The sequence below is a fragment of the Periplaneta americana genome, chromosome 17 (genome assembly GCF_040183065.1).
Source record: "Periplaneta americana isolate PAMFEO1 chromosome 17, P.americana_PAMFEO1_priV1, whole genome shotgun sequence".
NCBI lineage: Eukaryota > Metazoa > Arthropoda > Insecta > Blattodea > Blattidae > Periplaneta > Periplaneta americana.
Genome location: NC_091133.1, coordinates 62,995,014 through 63,018,961, shown reverse-complemented (window position 1 = coordinate 63,018,961; position 23,948 = coordinate 62,995,014). Strand labels below are relative to the sequence as shown.

At 33.8% G+C, this 23,948-nt stretch overlaps 1 protein-coding gene across 2 annotated transcripts in view; it reads left to right on the top strand.

Annotated features, from left to right (window-relative positions):
- Positions 1-23,107, top strand: part of LOC138692791 (probable cytochrome P450 6a14) — a 47,758-nt gene extending 24,651 nt beyond the window's left edge. Inside the window, exons 1-5 of one of the 2 annotated variants that reach the window (XM_069816001.1) lie at positions 3,825-3,948; positions 11,233-12,187; positions 17,778-17,999; positions 21,139-21,390; positions 22,724-23,107. In XM_069816001.1, coding sequence (XP_069672102.1) covers positions 11,257-12,187; positions 17,778-17,999; positions 21,139-21,390; positions 22,724-22,893 — 1,575 coding nt within the window. In that variant the 5' untranslated portion in view covers positions 3,825-3,948; positions 11,233-11,256 and the 3' untranslated portion in view covers positions 22,894-23,107. Of the gene's footprint in view, positions 1-3,824; positions 3,949-11,232; positions 12,188-17,777; positions 18,000-21,138; positions 21,391-22,723 lie in introns of those variants that run through there. The other variant, XM_069816002.1, reaches the window with a different exon arrangement.
- Positions 23,108-23,948: the final 841 nt, after the last annotated feature.

Genomic DNA, 23,948 nt, shown 5'->3' with positions numbered 1-23,948 from the left:
TCTTCTTAAAGATAGGTACGATTATGGATTCCTTCCATTGTTCTGGGACAATTTACTTTTCCGAAGTAGCAAGTACAAGCTTATAAATTTCGCTAGATAATGCGTTTCCACCTTATAGTATTAATATTAATTCTGCCGGAATTTGATCGATACCCGGAGTCTTGTACTTTTTCAGCTTTTCTATCGCAATTTCGAATTCAGAAAGTGTGGGTTCGGGTGTAATTGGCTCCGCTGTTTGTATTTGTATATCGTCCTGATCATTCTTATGTGGTCTATGTAGGCTACATTTAGTAGTAGCCCAAAATAGTTTTTCTATCTGTTCAGGATGGAATGAGAGTCTACAAGCAAGTAACCAATATCATCCTTGATCGCGTTTACCCTTGTCTGATATCGTTTTTTAAATTTTACTCCTTTATGCCCTTATATAAATCTCCAAAGTTTTTATTCTTACTATTTGTTTCTATCTCATTCAGTTTTTTCTTAAAGTAATCCCTCTTCTTGTTCCTAAATGTACGACTTGCTTCCCGTCTTTCATTGAAATAATTATCTTTATTCGCTTGGACTAGATCCTGTAAGAATTTCAATTTTGCCTTTTTCTTTCTTTCTACTACCATGGAACAATTCTTATGACACCAAGTGAAACTTTCACAATTTGAAGTAAAACGAATTGTATACACTATATTTCAAAATAATGACAATATAACAATTATTTTATGAATCTGAAGTTTCATTAGTGTAACATGTAGCTAACAGGCGATGTATGCAATGGAGGGGGAAAAGAACTGGCCACCCTACTCTATTATCTCCTGGTCTAGTTGCTTCATAAGTAATGTCTTCTTTGTATCACTTGTGAGGTTCAGACCTGTCTTCGGACAATTGACTAAACAACAAACCATATGATTATTATTAAGTAATGTATTATTAATGACTAATGAGACATTAACATAGTACACAAGTCCACACCTGTGGAGTAACGGTCAGCGCATCTGGCCGCGAAACCAGGTGGCCCGGGTTCGAATCCCGGTCGGGGCAAGTTACCTGGTTGAGGTTTTTTCCGGGGTTTTCCCTCAACCCAATATGAGCAAATGCTGAGTAACTTTCGGTGTTGGACCCCGGACTCATTTCACCGGCATTATCACCTTCATATCATTCAGACGCTAAATAACCTAGATGTTGATACAGCGTCGTAAAATAACCCAATAAAATAAAAAAAAACATGGTACACGCCTTTTGGTAGCCAAACTCTCAAAGTTCCATGTTATAAGTTTCAGAAAATGTATTGTTTGTGTTGCCATGGAAGACACTGTTGAAAAATGACAACTGCACAACATAAATCACTTTGTCTTCTGCAACTTGTGACAAAAAAATTCTGTATCAATGGTATCAATGGTATAAATGCGGTTTCGTGTGCATTTTCCAATTGACTATCTACTGTATCGTTAGACTGACGTACCGCTGATGATCTAGCCTCGCCCATGGACTCCTAGGTTATCAGACTTTACACCGTGCGACTACTTTCTTTCGGAGTATGTGAAGGATACAGTTTACACCAAGATCTTGAAAATATAAGACATCGGAGCATTGCTGCGATTTCATACATAGAGTGTGTTGACGAGAGTATGGCAAGAATTTGACTATCGTATTGACGAAAGCTGTAGAACAAGAAATTCTCACATTCACTATTTATAACGTACCGATAGAAATTTTTACTATTACTTTAAAAAAATACGCATCAAGGTATTGTATCATTAATACGTCATTAATGATAATGATGATGATGATAATAATAATAATAATAATAATAATAATAATCACCATCATAATCTTCATCATTATATGAAGTTGTTACCATAATTTTCAAACACGTATATAGGCTACAAAATAATAAATTTCGTCACTAGGCTACTATATTCTGTATTTTATTTACTAATTTATTCCATATACAAAAATAGAGAAGATTAAATGACTACTTTTCAGAGTTGAAGACCAATGCGGATTCCATACAGGAAGGAGGTATACTATTCAACAATTGGTAAAAGAAAGAATATTGTAGATAATATAGTTATTGTCATCATCTATACCACCACATAAAAGAAAGAATACAATTTATTGTCCTACATTTGTTTTACTTATTGATTTTATTAAGCAAGCATACTATAGTCCATGTATTGTGGGTCCCTATCACCACGGCATGGCGCGTCCTCAGGTTGCGGATCGAGGAGACGGCCTCCAGATATGGAGGGTAGCTGTGAATATATTGAATAAGCAGTCGCGGACAGCTGATGAGGGGTGGTTCTCCAGCGTGGGAGTTGGGCGAAGGCCTAATAACCCATCACCGTAAAAAACAGATTGTTACGAAACCTTCAAATAATCCTCGGAAGCTTTTATCATCCAGTCTGTTGTCAAAAAATCTTAAAGTTAGAATTTATAAAACAGTTATATTACCGGTCGCTCTATATGGTTGTGAAACTTGGACTCTCACTTTGACAGAGGAACAGAGGTTAAGGGTGTTTGAGAATAAGGTGCTTAGGAAAATATTTGGGGCTAAGAGGGATGAAGTTACAGGAGAATGGACAAAGTTACACAACACAGAACTGCACGCATTGTATTCCTCAAATGACATAGCCCTAATTAGGAACATTAAATCTAGACGTTTGACATGGGCAGGGCATGTAATACGTATGGGCGAACCCAGAAATGCATATAGAGTATTAGTTGGGAGGCCGGAGGGAAAAAGACCTTTGGGGAGGCCGAGACGTAGATGGGAAGATAATATTAAAATGGATTTGAGGGAGGTGGGATATGATGATAGAGACTGGATTAATCTTGCTCAGGATAGGAACCAATGGCGGGCTTATGTGAGGGCGGCAATGAACCTCCGAGTTCCTTAAAAGCCAGTAAGTAAGTAAGCATACTATAGAGTTTAACGATCTGTTTTATGGAATATTTCAAATTTTAATTTATGTACCTACCTCTATAATTTAGGTCTACTTTTGGAATAAAAAACCTACATCATAATACAAAAGTAATTTTAAGATGAAATAATTTTAAATTATCGGAATTAAAACTACAAAACGAGAAAAGTTGTGCTTTTGTGTGAAGATGACTAAGTTTTTATATCTAATGTGAAAATTCCCGAATAAATTCATTCGTGGATACTGAATATGAACAAAATACGTCAAATAGTACAGGATATATCTCAGCCCAGAGATGGACGAGCAGACGATATGCTCAAAATCAATTTCTCGGTACAAAAGATTCTGTAAACGTGAATATTTGCGGAAATCTATAAAATAATAGCTTTTAGTGCAATACAAATCTTTGTTTATATTTTGTTTAATGAGAGAGTAGATGCATTACGGGGAAATTTATGCACATTTTTATCAACATATTGCACATAAAAATGTTTGTATTCTAGAATGAACTATAAATTTGGAGATTCCCTTTAATAATACACCAGCCAAAATTACTGAACCCGAAACCGGAGCTTCTACATGGGCCTTAGGTAATCATAAATGAACTAAAAATATAGGCATCAACATCTAACATTTTGCATTATTTGAACGTGTATTTTTCACAATGATATTACATTACTGAAGGAGTTGATTGCAGAATAAATATTGCGAATTTGATGGATGTGTTATCTGAAGTTCTAAAAACAATTATTCTAACACACAACAAAAAGCATGCAAAGTCATCTGCAGATAGGGCTTCTCTTTGCGTCAAGAGATTTTCCAGATTATCTTATACAGCTTCAAATCGCTGATTCATGAACTAACATCTCTTGCCCAATGAGATAGGAGAATTCAATAGGACACATATATTTTGTATTCCACGGTGCTGAACTTTGCAAGTCATACCCCCCGCAACACAGAAATATATAAAACATTGAAATACTCGAGTCTTTGACAGTATCTTAAAGAGATCTAGACAATTCAACACAAACAGGTAAATAACTGTTCAGATTCTCTAACATAACAAATACTGTTTCATCTACTGTATTCATAACTGAAGATGTTCTAATCATTAATTGGTATCGTTTATATTTCTTCAACTTCATTGTTTGTGTATTATGAACAGTACGTATGGTATAAAAATTACTCCAAATCTTTTAATGTTTATCCACTATAGATAAGGAAATTAACTGATACTTATATTTTTGTATCGTCATGTCATTTACATTAAAATGGTGTATAAAAATTAAACATTAATAACGATTAATTTTGTCCTTCATTACCAAAAACTTGTTACTAATTTATTTACACGGTTCCATTTCGAAATATTCATTGTTATTTATATTTCTCACACTTACTTTTTCCGTGTTCTAAACAATATGTATAACGCTACACATTTAAAATAAGCCTTAATATTTCAATAATTTTATTGGTGACTACGGTAGGATACAATGTCATTCACTGAGAGTTAGCACTTGTAAATTTCTCTAATTGTAACCCTTTAAAAATAATGTGTAATCAAAAAACACGAAAACAAAACTTATTTACATCCTTTATTACACACTGCTGCTTGTTACCGTTTAATTTAAATGTTTCTATTATGAATTATTTACTAATTTTGTTCTGTTTCCATGTGATATAAAATATTTATTGACATAAAAAATTGACGCAATTATTTCAACATTCGCAGACTGTATACAAAACCATTCATTAAGATCCTATTCATGTTTTAATTTCCACAAGATATTTTAAAACAGTTCGGATGCTCAAATAATAATGTGGATAGAATTTGAGTGGTAAATCAAGCGAGATATCTGCAAATTGACCTGAAAGTGAATATTTATCTTCTACAATTGTCGCAGAATAACTCTTTTAAGAACAGACGCAAAGCAAAAAATCTACCGAACTGATATCTGCTTCCAGGAAAAATACATCCTTATCATATGTTTTCAAAATATGTTAATTAACAATTGAAGTTTTTTTTTTTTTTTTTTTTTTTTGGAAAAAGAACCATAGTCCAAAAACATAAATTTTCAGGACAAACACAAAACTATCTGGCATGGGTGTTCGTGACACTTCAAGTATGAAATTCATCATGTCATTTCTTAAGGTGGTGTAGAAACTTGAGAAAACTGAAGTACAGTACATTCATAACTTAAATTGCCTCATAGAAATACAAATGTAAATGCAGGTAACTGTGGACAATGGTTGGTTTAAGAAAAATACTCTGTTGTGGCTGAAGTGTGTCTCTTCTTTAATCTTCTTTTTCTTTATTATATCCCGTTTCTTCTCCTTTCGTTGCTTACGTTTCTTCCATGGGGTTACTTCTGCATCTAAAGATGACTCTATAACTAATACAATAATACACGTGCTAAACTGCTAAAGTATTTTTCTCTCAGGTGGCTTTTTCCGCGTGCATAAACAGCAGTACTGCCAATCTACTACAGTTTAAAAATTGTATGGATAAATGTTTCAAGATGCTATGAATGGGATATTTGTAAATTCCATCATCATCCTGCACAATGGATGTTTCCAAAAAAAAAAAGTCTTTGGACTGTGGTTGTTTTATGAAAACCACTGAAAATTTCCACTTCTATAACATAGTACTGTTGTGATTTTTCCACTAACAACTAATTCTGTACATGGCTGGCACAATACCTTCAACATATGCTTAATATCTAAAATTTTCATTTTTTGGACAATGGTTCTGTTTAAAAAAAAAAAACCTTCAATTATTCTACCGAGTTTTAAATTCCAGGAAATTTAAGATATTGCACTTAACGCTGACAATGAGTATTATTTGCATGAATATGCTAAGTCAAAACGGTTTTTAAGCAGCACAGGTCTCAGGTTTATACTAGGTGCTCTTAAATTAAAAATAAAAACGTTCGAATATTTATCAACAAATCTTTAACAATGACAACTAAAATTAAGATGCCTTCTGAAAGAGAAGCAAATCTCATTCATTTTAGATTATTGATGTGATTTTATTTAAAGCAAATCCATCATCGTATCATCATCATCATCAAAGTCATTTTCATCCATGAATTAGGTTTGAACATTTCACCCGCCGTTTCCTTGGTCTACCCACAGTTCTTGTATTTAGAGGCTTATATTTGGGCATCTGTTGTGGCATTCGTGCCCGAGTGCACCAACTTCGGTATTTAGTATACCGTGGTAAAGTTATTAGTTTATCTCAATGAAGTCATACTTCTGTTGCACCAGTCTCTATTTTGCCGACACCTTATCGTGGTAAAATGTTCACCGGTCGTAAGGGAGCGGTAAACAGAGAAATCTGCAGTTTACCTTCCAAAATGAAGCTGACAAATTATTACATATCTTATATCTTCGAGATCTAGAGCTATTTGAGTGCAATGATATTTGCGAGAGACAGGTGGGATGTATTTTAAGAACTATGCGATATATTTTTTCAAAGAAGATAATATCGACTGAACAAAGACACTGAAGTTATATTTCATAATAAAATGACTTGGTGAAAATTTGTAATTCCCAACAAGGAAAAACCATCCCATACCGCCTCGCAATTGCATTCTCATAGCATTGCGATGCTATGCCACTATAAGGTTTCAGAGTGTGATTGGTGGCGTGTGTGATATTGATAGAACCACAGCATTCCGGATAATACACAAGGTTTCGGATTCCATTGTTTTATGAACGTCTGTATTTATAAAACTTGAATTAACAAAACGTAAACAAAGAGAAGGTATGGAGGACATTTGAATGGCAGCTTGTTGTTTGTTGTTTAGACAACTGTCAGAAGACAGGTTTGATCGTTTGAACCTCACAAGTGACACCAATAAGGCATCACGCAGAATAAAACTAAAGCTGGAGAGATAATAGGGTAGGGCTGCCAGTTCCTTTCCTCCTCAATTGAATACATCGCTGATTAAATACATATTATACTAATCAGACATCAGACGTATACAAAATTGTTCTTCTTATGACACATCATCAAGTGAGATGTATTGTCTGATAATAGATATACATATCAGGCAGAACTTCAATCTGAAGTTTAATAGCTAGTTTAAGATAAAAAGTAATAATATTGAGTACTGTGGGTCTACTGAAGAAAAATAAGTGAGAAGCATATTTTTAATGTAAAAATATTTCACTTTTATGAAAGTTTAAGAAATAGAAAGACAAGGTAGTTAATGACTTTGCTTAAATGGAACCAAGGTATTTACACTTTGCTACATTACCTGTTTTTATCTATTGCAGATAAAAGTACATTTTTTTGCTAATTGAAATTAACATTCCTTTATTACTGAAATAGTGTGCGTCCATTTGATTGCACGTACTATAAACAACAAGTAATTTAATGTACAATGGGTGAACTTTTCCATAAAAAATAAACCATAATATTATCATCCCTATTTATGACTTAAAATAATAAAAAATACTTTAAAAATTGAGAAAAATAAGCAACTTTAAAAATATGTTCAGTGCATCTAATATCATGGTTTAAATCTTTCTTTTTTAAAATAGTCAAGTTTACACTAGTTTACGCTATAGAAAATAGTTCATTTCAGAGGAAATAGGAAGAGAATATGACATAGGATATAGCTTACTCTATAAGGTTTTCTCCAAAATATCTTGCCCCAGTCTCCCAATAAAAAACTGACAGTTACGAAATCTTTATGCAGGTTTTTCCTTCTCCTTCAGATTCACTCCAGCAGTCTTTCTATTTTCAATAGGTCTAGAAGGAAAAATGTTCATGTGCACTAAAATTTTGGGCGCTCTTGGACGTCTCACTGACTTATTTTCCAAAATTTGGATAGAATGAGAAATAAAATATAAAAAAAATAAATTAACAGAGGAACGTTCACAATATGAAAATAATCACGACTCTCTGAAAAGTATTAACACAGCCCAGGAACGTACGATGTTACGGCTGATAGCGTAAGATCTGGAAGGCAGCGAGAGTGATAAATTATTTCATAGCGGAATAATCACAATTATATTCAAGCATAAGGAAACCGCGGTATTGTAGAGAAACGAAAGTAAAGAGGCACAGGTTTCCTTAGAATACCCCGGTATTACTTTTATCCTCGTTTCGAAAAGGCTGATAAAATCAGAAGTTGGTCCACATGGGCATCGATGTCCTCCCTTTCTATTAATACGAGTCAGCCAATAATTAGGGTCTATATCATTATTGAAAGGAACGGACAGAATATACCTAGCTCTGCCCTAATTTCTTCATCTGTTTTTCATATAAAAGCCTACATAATGTTACACTTTTTAGAAATTAAATTTGAGCTGTTACTATTTTCTATTCATGCTCTTTTGTATGGTCCAAAATTCGGAGTCATAAAAAATCAGCGGAACTGCCATTACTTCATACGTAAGGGTATCTTTGCGTCTTTTCATTAGTACTCTTTTATTGTTCCACGTATGCAATTCAATAATTGTATTAAAAAGTATTTTTAGGCTGGCAACGTATGCTCTAAAATGTGTCCTTTTGTTGATATTTTTGCTCAGATTCAATGTAAGCCTCCAAACGACATTAATTTTATTAGGGTCTGTGTTTTTATATCGAATAGATTACATTACGAAAGATGTTTGCCTATGGTAATTGTAAATGTAATCGTGTATAATAGCTCCTAATCAGTGCTTTAAAATAATTAATTATAAATGGAGGCGACATTTTAATAAACGCTCCAAATATCATTATTTAATTACATGAATATCTGAAAAACACCACAAGAAAAAATAACCGAAGACATAAATTAATGATCTTCTGTCCTGTCAAATCGTAATTAATAACATGGTGGCTTATTAAGGCAATTGTAATTTATCTTTGCTTCTTTTTTATTCATTACTTATGTTTACACATGTATATTATGTTGAGAGTATACTAAGTCCATAAGGGTTACCCTCGATGGGAGGCAGTTCGTAATTAAAATAAAATAATACAGATAATATGTACATATGTATTCTAATGAGGATATTACTTTATTAGTATACAGGATGTTAAAAAAAAGTATCCAATATTTTAGGAGGTGATAGTATGTATCAAAACAAGGAAAAAACATCTAATAAACATGGGCTCTATAACACATACTTTCTGAGATCTGAACACTTGTTCATAGGAGGTGCATCTTCTAAAATATTGGATACTTTTTTAACACCCTCTATACATACATATCATGTGAAATAAGTCCACCGATGTGGTGTAGTAGACAGCGATTCAAGCAGACCATTCTTCTATACCGGCGTGGGCACTAGAAATCATATTCCGTCCAGTGAACTGTGTTGTATCCGAGGTGACCCTATGCCATATTGGCCAGGGAGGCCCGCATTCTAGATATCGGTATGTCTACTGTTGAATCCAAAGACATACTTTCCCACACCACAGAAATGGTTCAGGAGAGTGCAAAACTCAATATAAAGTACTGTACTTTTCGAAATCAAAAGCTAAGGATATACTTAAGAGAATTTAATACATTACACCACTTGTACAACGGAATTTCTCAAAGAAATTAAACATATTTCAAAACACTTCAAATAGATTGCTATTTAACTCCAATCAATATACAATACCGTATATGGCATAACGTCTGTAATAAACATCAACATCATCATCATCATCATCATCATCATCATCATCATCAACACGGTATGGGTCTATCAGCCCGTTCCGTCCCCAATTAGAACTGTTGCCTCCATCGAAGTCTCGGCCGACCTATATCTCTTCTTCATTTTGAACAATATTGTAAAGCTATCTTCTGGAAGCGCTCTTCCTGCATCCTATCTAGGTGATGCATCCATTTACTTTGGTAATCCTTCACGAGTTGATTTAATTCTCCTATCTGAAGTTTATTTCTTATCTCTTCATTCACCTATGTTCAAGTCATGAAATTTCTGCTATTGATCGCAGAAACCTCTTCTCAGAAGCTTCAAGGCGTCATTGGTCTTCTTTTGTTAATATTCATGTTTCTGCGCCGTATAGGAGTATTGGTAATGCAAATTATTTATATAACTTCATGTGTGTTTCCTAATGATCTCCTTACATTTCTACATACCCATTGATGATTATGTAGCTTTTCTTCCATGTCCAATTTTTTCTGACAGGATATTCTGCAGCCGAAATATTTAAAATCGCTTACTTGATCAATAATTTTTTTAATCTATTACAATTTTTTACCTTATGTTGTTTACCTTCAAAGGCCATTGTCTTTGTTTTTGAATTTGATATTGTTAAATTGCAATGCTTTATTATTTGAAATAATTTATGAGCAGCGCTTTGCAGATGGTTTTCAGAATCTGATATGACGACTTGGTCGTAGACAGTTCAAATTCGTTGTGTTTACTTTAAAATCACAACATAAAACATTCAGTCATGTTTCAATGGCATCGCCCAGATATACAGTATATTAAATAATGTCGGGGACAATGGGCACCCCTATCCTAGACCGCCATTAATTTTTGCTATTTGTTTTCCTAGGTCATCTCCTATATTTATACATATTCTTATGTTATAATATAGGCTGCGTGTGGCTCTTATTAGATGTGGAGGATATCCCTTTCTAAGCATTATTTCCCATATTTCTGTTATAACTTATTTATTTTATTAAAAGCTTTCTCGTAATCCTCAAATAAGATGCGAGTTTCGATATCGTGTTCCATCTTTTTTTTCAATTAATTGATTTATAGTATATGCAGAGTCTATTGTTGATCTACTTTTTCTAAAGTCATGTTGTTCATTTTGCAATAATACTTCTGCGATTTTATTTAAACGAGCAGATATTATTTTAGCATATCTTTTATAGCATATTCCTAAGAGACTGATGCCTCTGTAATTATTACAATTGTCCCTTTCGTCTTTTTTAAATAATGTAATAACCATAGCGATATTCCATTCTTCTGGCATATGACCATATGACCAACATATATTTATCAGATTCAAAACCGTAGGTACAGTATAGCTTGTGTTGCATTTTTTACAAGTTCAACATTTATATTGTCATTTATATAATCAACTAAGTAATTGTATTATTCGCAAAGAATTATCTTCTTTTTATTTGAGAATTCTAAATTTCTAGTGATTTAAACCAAGCCCACATTCAAGCTTCCTTTTATCTGTTGCTGTAGGATACGTGAGAGAGCAAGCGTGTGAGATCCTTAATTAATTAGTTTAAAACATTACTTTCTACATTTAATTCTCAATGAGAGTTTACAATTATTTTAATTCATTTATATGAAGAATATATTCTATTTAAGCTAAATGAAAATAATTTATTCGTTCATTATATTTCAGAAGACGTCAGAGAAACATTCAAAGATGGCGGTCATATTTGAATCGCTTCTACTCTACGCTGGAGTCATAGCAGTTTGCACACTAACAGCAATCTACTTTTACTTCAAACGCTCCTGGACATACTGGAAGAAACGAAACGTACCTTACGTAGAACCGACGTTTCCTTTTGGAAACTTCAGCGATATTGTATTACAACGGAAATCAATTGGAGAAGTTTTCAAAAAACTATACGACCAACTAGAAGGAAATAAATATGCAGGCACATACATGTTTACAAAGGCCGAATTCCTCTTCCGTGATCCTGAAATCATTAAGAACGTATTAGTAAAAGATTTCTCCAACTTTCATGACAGAGGTTTCTATATTAACGAAGAGCGGGAACCTTTAACAGGTCATTTGTTTCTTTTGCCCGGAACTAAGTGGAGGAATCTCCGCGTTAAACTGACACCAACATTCACGTCCGGGAAAATGAAGATGATGTTCCAGACTTTGGTCGACTGCGGACAGGAGCTTGGCGAATGTCTAACGGAAACAGCTAACAACGAAGAAGTTATTGAAATAAAGGACGTCGTTGCTAGATTTTCTACAGACATAATATCATCTTGCGCTTTTGGCATACAGTGTAACTGTCTCAAGAACCCAGATGCGGAATTTCGACAATGGGGAAGAAAAATATTTGAACCAACAATTAACAATTCTTTATTCAGTCTCCTCTCTTTTACAGTACCTGCTTTAGTAGACTTTCTTAAAATAAGGCCTCTTGACAAAAAAGTGGCAAAATATTTCCGTAATATGGTAGAAGAAACCGTCAATTACCGTGAAAAAAATAGCTTTAAACGCAATGATTTCATACAACTATTGATTCAAATCAAGAACAAGGGAACAGTGGACGCTGACTGCAAAAATGGTCATCAGAACGGACACACTATCTCGGAGAAGACATCGGATGATAACAGTGAGTGTTTGGATTGGAATTATTTTTCTCTTTTATCTCATGTTTGAGAATAAGGTGTTCAGGAAAATATTTGGGGCTAAGAGGGATGAAGTTACAGGAGAATGGAGAAAGTTACATAATGCAGAACTGCATGCATTTTAAACTTCACCTAACATAATTAGGAACATTAAATCCAGACGTTTGAGATGGGCAGGGCATGTAGTGCGTATCAGCGAATCCAGAATGCATGTAGAGTGTTAGTTGGAAGGCCGGAGGAAAAAAGATCTTTGGGGAGACCGGGACCTAAAATCCACTGTCTGCTTATAGCAATGCGTTTAATCACTGTCATCTCGGACGGTCTGAGACAAAACCGTCCTGTTCAAGACAGAGTGTCCGATGCAGTATGTTGCTGACCTTGTGTAGCTATGGAACAGATGACCACCAGGTAAAAGGCAGAGCATTAAAACAGTTACTAATATTAAGATTATACAAATATAGCCTATTTTAATTCTTAACTCATAACCACACTTAATTGAACAATATGGAAAACTTTTCATTTCTGTTATGTAAACATCAATTAGAAACATATCTTGCAATTACGTCGGTCTCATTTCACTATAGGCCTACCTGCAAATCTTCATACTTGCAATCACTCGAAATTTATTATATGCAGTGTAGAGCATCGATTATCCGGAACAATTAGAGACGAGGGGTGTTCGGATAACTGATTTTTCGGATAACCGACAAACTGTACCGGTGTCATAGAAGCAGTATGAAACAAAAAAACACTGATATTAAACACAAAACTGTAAATACGGTAGGCTATATATTTTGTATTACACGTCTTACAAATAACACAAAGACCTAACTAGCCTAGTTTGACAAGTTCAAAATGGTTATTAAAGTAGCCTACAGTTTAGAAAAAGAAGTACTTTTTTTTTTATTCATAGCTGAGACTCTTTTTTTGCCACTAAATCTCGCAAGTAGAGCTAGCAAAACTTCTACACGGCGCGCGCGCAAATTTGAATTTGCCGACTGGAACGCATTCGCTTAACCGATGTTTCGGTTGATCGATATTCAGTTAATCGATGCTCTACTGTATAACCAGGCTTCGAGACTTCGGACCCAATAGAGCAGTTCAGTGGGAAATCCGCATAACGGCGTATTGGGTATAGTGGTAAAGCGTACAGTGGGTGGGGGCACTGTAGAATGAATGCCAACAAATACGCAAAGGAAAACGCTCTGGATTTGGTTTTGACGAATAATTTGGCTTTCATACAAACCTATTTTCAAACTGTGTCTGAAACTATTACACGGTTAGAAAAGTCAGAGCAAGAGATGCCGGAAGCCCTCAAATTAATTTAGAAAATGATGCAGATAATTAATGAGACACCAAGTACACCGGTTACTGAACGTGTAAAACAGAAGTGGAAATCAATTTTATGTAAAAATAACGGATATGGAACATTGTGTAACAAAATAGCAAATTAGTGGACATAGAGTCACCCGAGAATAAAGGACTATCTCTTAGAGCAGTGGCCCTCAACTCAGAGGACTGTGTCGTCATCAAGCCTTGCCCGCTCGCCCGCGGAAAGTCGTAACAGGGCAGGTAAGACGTTCAGCGGCGGGACCACAATATGAATTTACTGCATAGGTTTAGGATTGTTTTCTGATGAAAAAAGATACGGGCTGAATAGAAATAACTAAATAAACTATCTTAAGCAATTTGAAAAAAAAAAAAAAAAACATTGTAGCCTATTTTCAACAAAGTTAGAAGTTAATAAATTTATAATTACTTTTAGAAATGTAATACACATTTCATGTTAATTATTCGGGTAATGCATGGCAATTACTGTAGATGTATAAACTGCTTCTGTTAAGGAAAATGTTGAACAAAACACATAAAAACCCTAGGAATAGTAATGAAGAAATTTAACTTCATTCAGTCCACTCAACACTGGCATTAGCACTGATTTTTCGGGATTTGTTTAATTCTATTTTCCCTCAGCGATTTCTCAACGTTTTAAACTTTTGTTTGTATAGTGCATAATGTGACAGCACATTTTAAGTTGTGATCCGATACTTGGCTTCCAAGACATGGCTTGTTTATCTTCATCATAGGAAAAAAATTACTGTTCGCACAGATATGTGAATCCGAAAATGGATGTCTGTACAAACGGGGAAATCTAAGACATGGAAAGTTCATATAAAAGTCAGATAACTTCTTTTGTTTTGATATTTGTCCTTCAATTCACTATCGTAAAGTAAATCAATAAGTTTCAATTACAAATAATAATCGAAAATCAAATTGAAAATTTTTCTAGTCTTTAAATCTCGAATCAAATTCCTGGCGCAGATCGTCATGATGTGTGAATATATTCTTCGAAATCCAAAGTCTTAAGAAACTAGTATGACTATATCATTGTTAATTTTGAAAAATGTGCTGTAACTTATTCTTTTAGTTAAGCTAACGTTCCATAATTAGAGGTGGTTCCATATTAAACGCCTTCACTCCGTCATATAACTGTGTAATAATCTTGTTGTTACCTTGTAGAAAACAATTTAAAGCATTCAGAAAATTCCATTAAGAAGGCAAGTTCACAAATCCATTTTTTTTTTCTTTTCATTTTTCACTTATGATACAGACTTTTCTTCTTTCTCCGTGAACGATGATGTTTCCTCCCTCAGTTCAAAGAACCTATCCAATAATTTGCCACGACTTAGTCATCGTACTTTACTGTAATATGACAGATCGCCATACTCGCTATTGCATTCGTCAAGAAAGACTTAAATTGACAATGAGCAAGACTTTTCGATATAATTGTGTTGGTGTTTTTTTCAACCATTTTGATTTGTTTTGCACATGAATTCTGTTGGTGTATAATACAATGAATAGAAATAACTTCACGGGATACATTAACGCTTTTCACTTCGTCCCTTAGATTCCTTATTACAGCCGTTTTACTTCCAACTATGGAAGGAGCACCATTGGTTGCCAAGGATATAAGTTTATTCCAAGAAAGTCCAAAATAATTTCTACAGCCTCTAAATGAAAATATCGGAACCAGTAGTAGTATCCTTTATGAGAACAATATATAAGAGCTCTCCTTAATCTGAAGGTTTTCAATAACGCCTCTTACAAAAATCACCAGTTGGGTATTATCACGTACATAAGTATTTTCATCTACTGCCAAAGAACAACAAATGACGACCGATAATAATTACTAGTTGCACCTGAACGTCCTCGGATGGGATGCATCACGGTGGAAGGAGACAAACCGATAGATTCAAACTCCTACACTGAGAAACGTTCTTCAGTTGTAATTAAACATTCTTCAAATTTTCAATCTTTAAAAGGTTTATAATATCGTACTATTACAATTGAAATTTTATAACTGAGTCGCACAGCTGATTTACTAACATTGTGATCTTAACTCCTAGCTCATTTTCCTTCAATTGTTGAATTAATGCTACACGCTCTTCTCTTCGTATCTGCCATATTCGTTACTGTGAGTTGTATAATGTATCTGTAAATTGTATTTCTTCAGTGTGGCCTACGTTTTGAAGTGGTTTCTGCTCCTCACATCTCTTGTTTAAATGGATGGCAAGAACCGCCTCTGTTCACTGCAACGCAACGTTACAAACCGGTTCTCTGCCCGGTACAGTAAGCACGCATGAGCCAAGCACTGCCTGCGTCCGTTCATACGCGAGTTGATGATCACTGTCTTAGAGACTGCAATGATGTTAGGTTTTTTTCGTTTTGCTCCTATCACGTCATGCGACGTACAGCGCAGCATTCTACAGTACAAACTTTGGCAGATAACCGAAAAACATTTACGTTTGAGACACTGAGAATGTATCTTGTAGTAGGTACATTGCAATTCGGTACTGTAACTGTACTTCCTAAAGACGACCAATAGGATAAATGAAAAAAAAAAAATTAAAATTGCTACATGCTTATTTCCACCATTAACACTGTGTACAATTAAACACAAATGCTTATAAAAGACAGGAGAATAAATGCTTTTCACATTCTTTTGACATTATCATCGTGTAATGTATATTTACTTTCAGAATGTACATATGTGTGTTTCCCCATACTACCGTACTCTACTCTAAATAGCAACGTTGTTACCTCAACACATCTCTATCTACCTGCAGCGAGTCAACAACCTATAGTGCATGCACAGTAAACTTATTGTATCGGGTCCAAAGTCTCGAAGCCTGATAATAACCAAGCAAAAGAACTGGTTTCACAAATTGGAACCATTTGCTAATGTATATTAATTAAGGTGCAGACGTTGTATACCAGTCAAGCTATTAGGCAATTAGCCGATCGCCTCAAATACATCTAATTCTGTCATAGATAGGAAATGACTAACATTTCACCGTTTAAAAGCGATTCTAGGCTATCTTCAACAACATTTCCAACACATTATGAGTATTTAATCCTGTCTCATAAAACTCAAATGTGTCCCCTCCAAATCCGTTCCCATTTGTTAGATATGTAATGAAGAGTAGTCTTGAATAATCGGTCATCATTCTTCTTCTTAATATGTTAAAGACGACCGGACTACTTTTGCCTATGTGTTTAACTTTTAGTTTTGATTGTGTATTGGTATTTCTTCGATTATCTAAATCCGTGAATCCCAAAAGCTACTTGAAGAAAAGCAAGCTTTCACAATTTCATTTCAATTTCTTAATGTTTCTTTGGATGAAATATTATAAAATCTTAATTATGTTCTGATCTACAATTCTTCAAAGTTTAAATTTATCATTTCTCTTCTCTTTACATCGCTTTTACTTCGAGACTGACAACGGCTAAATGCACGGCTAAATTGCTGGCTTTGAAGTTTAAATGAAGGGCTTTCTGGCAGATCATAGGACCACATTTAGGAACACATTGAGCCCTTATTTCATTAAACCATTCTATTGTAGCACTGTCCACATCATCTGAAATTGTTTTCGAGCTGGATAAAATTTTCCGCTCGTAACACTTTCCTCAACTTCTTTCCTTTTTTTAAAAAGAAAAGTAGTCAATGTAGATTGTGAAAATACATATTTTTGTGAAACTGCTGTCTGTTTCATTCCTTCATCCAAATCTTTAAATGTAGCCAATTTATTGATTTCTGTTTAGCAGAAGCCATCGCCATGTCTACTTACTCCCACCTCGTAACCTGTACACTGGGAAATAACTAAGAAGACTGGTTACACGTCCATTCCTTCGTAGAAATTCCCACTCTCGGGTCATCTGCTACCATCCGCAAGACCAAGCTGCCAATTTACGAAAATGCTTGAAGTTAAAAATACATATCGTTGTCACAGGGTGTTTCTAAAATTACTTCATCGCTATAGTGAGGGATATTTAACGTTATGTATATAGGAAATTTGCCGAGACCATAGAAAAAAATATCGTTTAATGCGGGTTCATCGTTATATAGATCTTCGCTGTATGGAGGTTTGACTGTATTTAGCAAATATAATTTAATTTTTGTAGTGATAATCATTGATGAAATAAAGTAAATTAAGCATATTTAAAAAAAAACTCAACTTAAATACTGCAATATGAATTGTATAGCAATATCTCATCTCAAGACTGGCTTTCTTTCAGCAATGTCTATGAACTGCCTGGCTGCCCAGGCCTTCGTGTTCTTCCTCGCAGGCTTCGAGACTTCTTCCACCACAATGCAATTCTGTCTGTACGAGCTGACTAAAAACCCGGACATTCAGGATCGTGTGAGACAGGAAATTGATGAAATTCTGAAGAAACATGATGGTAAAATCACATACGAAGCCGTTCAAGAGATGGAATATTTAGACAAAGTCGTTTCAGGTAAGTTTAAGATTTGTAAGAATGTTCCAACTACCGAAAAATCAACGTTTCACTCAATCAGCAAATTTGCATGAAGATGTTCCATGCAATTGGAAGTCATTTATCGTTACTTAGCTTATGGTTCCTTTTGAACGAAATTCGGATTGTATTTCCGAAAGAGCTTCCAATATTAAATTCTGTGGGAAAGATGATCATGAGAAAGGCTTGCTCCCGTCTTTTCAGATCTCCTCATCATTATGATTTCATAGCTGTTTCATAGCACTATTATCAATCACTTCGTCATCTCTGAATAATTTCACTTGAGAAGCGACGTCAAATCATTTCCATTCTCATTCCGGTACTTGGTCTATCGCAAGTAGGAATGTCATACCACTTCAGTGAGTGTTTAAAGAGAAAATCGCTGCTGGAATACAACAGAGCCCAAAACTAATGCACATTTGTGCGCACTTCTCTTTATTATTATAGTATATAAAATAACATATGTGCTCTGTTTCATAAGAATTTACTGTAAAACGTACTTGTAAATCTTGGTCATTAGTAGACTAGTCTACTAGACTGTTTCATACACTTAACTATTAAAGTGAAATAAATAATTAATATAGTAAACTTACTTCCACTGTAGAATTTCCTAGAAATTTTTATAAAATAATATATTATTATTATTATTATTATTATTATTATTATTATTATTATTATTATTATTTATTAACTACTAACAGAAACTCTCATCTATTTTAATCCTTTATTAGATCAAACAAAGAGGTATTTCATATTTTAGTGAGGTTATTGTACTTAAAGTTTCTACTCAAATCTACAGCTTGCAGAATTATTTACTACGCTCAATATATTAAAGTAAAAGTAAAAAATTATGGTTATTACAGGAGAAAAATTGGTTTCGGGCCCCCCCCTCTAATAACCATTGTTACCATAACAGATATATTCTGCAGGACCTGAAATTAATGTTGACGTAAAAAATTAGGTAAAATATCTTGTCACTCAAGTGACAATGGGAAAGAAGTTGTGCAATATAAGAGTAGAGAATATTTAGACCAAGGAATGAATCTGATTTATTTGAAAACATTTAAAAATTCTAGGAGCGTTTTAGATTAATACTGAATGGATTTCAGATGGTAATAGAAAATATTCCTCTATATCTGCACAATCATGCCTTAACAGAAAAGCAGAAACTACAAATATTTCTGCATTGGTTTGGAACAAGAGTCTAGTTCCATGCAATCAGTGACATGCCCATTTTTCTTGCTTCGTGTTTCTATTTGTAGAAGCAGAGAATTTGCCGAAAATGTTCTTCTTTTCTGACAGTTTTTATAAGAAACGTAACTGTTTTGAGATGATATTATTCTTGGACATCATTCTTCACGTTTAACAATAATAACGACCTCGTGTAATACATATACTAGTGTATCAGCCTACTAAATGGTCTTGCAGCAAGAATTTTACCCTAATCAAAATGAAATGAAACACAAAAATGAACTTTGGTAGAAATCTGAATTTATTATAATAAGCTGCTAGAATATTTTACTATAACTCAATACCTATATGAAGTAGGCTCTTGCGGCAAAAAAAAAAAAAAAAAGTATGCGAGACATTACCATACGTCTTTATATGGGTACTAACATTTTAAAGATTTCTTTTTTTATATTGCAGTTAACGTCTAAATGAATGATTTATTTAGTCTTAAAAATTTATACACATAGGCCAATTCTGATGATCGCATATATAGGCCTATATACATACAGTATATATATATATATATATATATATATATATATATATATACAGTTTGAACTATAAGTAATGCCATTATTTCTAGGGGGTTATTATTTGTTATTATTTCAGGTATTTCAAACAAAGAAGTTCAATACAATTTTGCTCTTTTCGAGATAAAAATTGTTTTATATGAAACGTTTCATAGCGTGTTTTGGGAAAGCCATTGATTGAATTTCCAATATTCTCACTCAATTAAAGAGAGCAGTGTATTATGATAATAAACGATTGAAAGAATTTTAGTTTTGTCCTTTAAATGTGCAGAAATTTGATCCGAAAGAATGTAACATTGAAATATTTCTTTGACTTTCTCAAAACACACTATGAATGTTTCACAAAAAAATCACTTTTATCTCGAAAAGGAAGCCAAAATGAGCAAAATTGTATTAATTTATTTTATTTGACATCTGAAAGAATAACCCCCTTAAATTAATGACATCACTTACAGTTCATATATATATATATATATATATATATATATATATATATGAAGGTTTGTGTTTCTTATAAGTGATTAATTGCTATCAATTATCCATTATTAATCCATTACTGATAAACTTTTTCTTAGGATCTAAATTTTACTCGATCTTGTAACCTCCGAAAATTTCGGTGCTTCTGTGCTTATAAGTGTATCCTACAAAGAAAACTCAGTTCGGACTCCTCACGGAGCGCATGCTATACCCCTCTTATCCCTCTGCAGTAGGCGTGAGAGCATGCTGGGAACGGGAGCATACGTCGTCTGCGCGAAACAGTCACGCCCGCTGCTTTCTGCACACTGAGTATATCTACAGCAACCAGCATTCTTTCACTTCTACCTTTTCCCCGCTTTGTTAATTTATTATTCAAATATACTGTAGTATTAGAAGATATGACTTTATTTCAATTAGCGACTATTTAATGTTTTCATAAAATTTCCGGCATGTCTTGGACCGTCTGATGGTTTGCAGCCGATACATTTGTTGCATTTCAAGCCATTGAACTAGCATTTTAATCGAAAACGAAATGTTAAAACACTTAACAGCGTAGACCTACATGTCTCAGAAATAATCCGAAAACAATTAATATGCGTGTCTCTTAATATCTCCAGATTAAGAATTTGTCAAGCGGTTTAGTGATTTTAATACATTAATAATCAGATTCTCTGCGAGGAAGCTTTATATGAATAAAGTACAAACAGAGTAAAGCCAGAGGTCAATGGATGTCATAAGGTCATCACTTTAATGGTTATTAATTTCTATTATCGAAACTAAATTTTTATAATATACCTTTAAACCTAAATACTCTTGTTTTACCACATGTCTGTATGTATGACAGACCATTATTATATTAACGCTTAATTTATATAATATTACAGAAACTCTTCGCAAGTACCCACCAGTTCCCATCTTGAACCGAGAATGTACCAAAACCTATCACATTCCTGGTACGGATATTGTGCTGAATGAGGGAGATTTGACTGTCATCCCTGTGCTGGGACTTCACCATGATCCCAAGTACTATCCCAACCCAGAGAGATTCGATCCCGAACGTTTCAGCGAGGAGGAAAAAGCGAAGAGACACCATTACGCATACCTGCCTTTTGGAGAGGGACCCAGGATATGTATAGGTGAGTTCACTAAATCTTTTAAAGATTAAGAAAAAATAAGCATATTATGTCTTCGAAAATTCAATTTCAGGCGAGAAGTCAATATTTCAATTGACAACAATAAGACACTATTTCAACCACAGGCTAAGTCGAAAGTCTAGAACAACCGAAATATTTGCCTGATACTTTATGTTAAGTTAACATGAATATTACAATTTAATATGAGACAAATTAATCAACCTATTACACACACAATCTTAGCCCCCTGCCATGTTGGATCTGGGAAAATAACTGAATTAGTTTTAAGATATTTTAATCATATTCATGATATGAAATGTCAACTAACATATAAAACAAACATTTACAAAATGTGTCCAACATGATGTTCATTTTTTTTACAATGTACAGTCGTACACATTTCCTCCACTCAGAGACATGCTGAAATATCTCAGGAGTGATATTAACTACAATGATGTGATCCTTAAAATGTTCCATAATTATTCCAAATTTTCTATGCACCCATACACCACCTTCTACATATCTTGAAAGGAAAAAGTCAGGCGGTGTTAAATCTCGTGATCTGGCTGACCATTCAATTGATCCACGTCGTCCAATTCTTTGTACGGGAAGTGTTTGTTCAAGGAGTTCCATACAGGAATATTTGTAATATGATGACGAACCATCCTGTTGGTAAAGACTAAGGATACCGTACTTTTATTTTTAATTGAGCAAAGCTGGCAAGATAATCTCTTCCAACACGTTCAAGTAAGCATTTGCTTCCAGGTTTCACTCAGTGATTACCTTCCCAAAAATGCGGGTGTTCCAAATTTGACAGCAAATTTTATTTTCCAAGCATTTTGCATTTGACTGGATCAGTCCAATATGGGTTTGTTTCAGACAAGTATGGTACCTTGCATTTTGTCGCTTTTCTTTATATTGTATATTAATGTAAACAATTGCTTCAACAGTGAACATTATTTTTGATGCAAATATCTTGTCATAAATTTATTGCATAGCTCAGTCACAAAATTTAACGCGTCTGACGTATCATTCTCCCTCAGATAATGTGGCATGTGGATTTTCTTATAATGCTATCTTTTTTGCTAATAGGCTATATAGACCTACGTACATTAAAGGATAATAATAATAATAATAATAATAATAATAATAATAATAATAATAATAATAATAGCAGGTGCCTGTATGCCTACTTATCTTTCATAATATTTATATATTATTATTATTATTATTATTATTATTATTATTATTATTATTATTATTATTATTTCGCCTTTAAATAACTATCTACTACGTACCTATACTTTTATCAAGTCATTAAATTTATGTTTTTCAGGAATGCGGTTTGGATTAATGCAGACAAAAGTTGGGTTGATTTCTCTTCTGTCCAGATATCAATTTTGTGTCAGCAAGGAAACTCCAATCCCTTTGGTAATGGAACCGAAGTCTTTCGTATTATCACCCATAGGTGGCATGCACTTGCAGATTAAGAAGAGAGTTAAATGATCATTTTCTGTACTCTGGATGCTGTATTGTATCCGTTTTTGTTGGTGATATTCACTGAAGAGCTACTATGCCTATATAAATATAGCAATGTTTTCTATCATCTTATAAATGTATATTACGTATAAATATACATTTATATTAAGTACTGATATTTTTAAGAGTTTGTAATAATGGTTGAGTTTAAGGTAGAGTAATAAAACTTTTGAACAAAGTATGCAAGTGTAATATTTAAAATCACTGTCAAATACCTTTTCCATATCCCCCAACACAATATCATTATCACCTATACTCTCATACCATAAACTAAGCAAATGAAATGTATTAAATACTAATTAAAAACTCATTTCTGTAGCACATTTAGCATCACAATACAATTTCAACGAAGCGTAGATGCTCTTGAAGCTCTAGGGATACATTAATCTTTCGGCTTTAGGGCATCCTTGGTCTAACATTTCTTCTTCGATGTCTATTAAATCTTTCAATCTATAGAATGGAGGTAGCCTACTTTGATCAATACTGAATTTCACAGTTGAATAAAACATTTTAATTGATATGGAATTTAAAATAATGAAATATTTATTTTTATTTCTCTACATGACCCCTTATAATTAGTAAGGAGGAAGTGGAGCGTGTTGCTGGAATGAATCATAAAACAACTATAGTCGAAAGACTTTTTTGTGAAAACAGTCATTATCCAGCCAGGACAATAGTAGCATTTACAAATATCCCATTTATATCATCTTGAAACATTTATTCACAGAATTTAGATTGGCAGTACTGCTTCTTATGTACGCGGCAAAAGCCACCTCAGAGAAAAATACATTGGCACGTGAATTGTAAGTATTAATTATGGAGATATCTTCAGGTGCAGAAGTAACCCAATGGAAGAAACGTAAGCAACGAAAGGAGAAGAAACTGGCAGTACTGCTTCTTATGTACGCGGCAAAAGCCACCTCAGAGAAAAATACATTGGCACGTGAATTGTAAGTATTAATTATGGAGACATCTTCAGGTGCAGAAGTAACCCAATGGAAGAAACGTAAGCAACGAAAGGA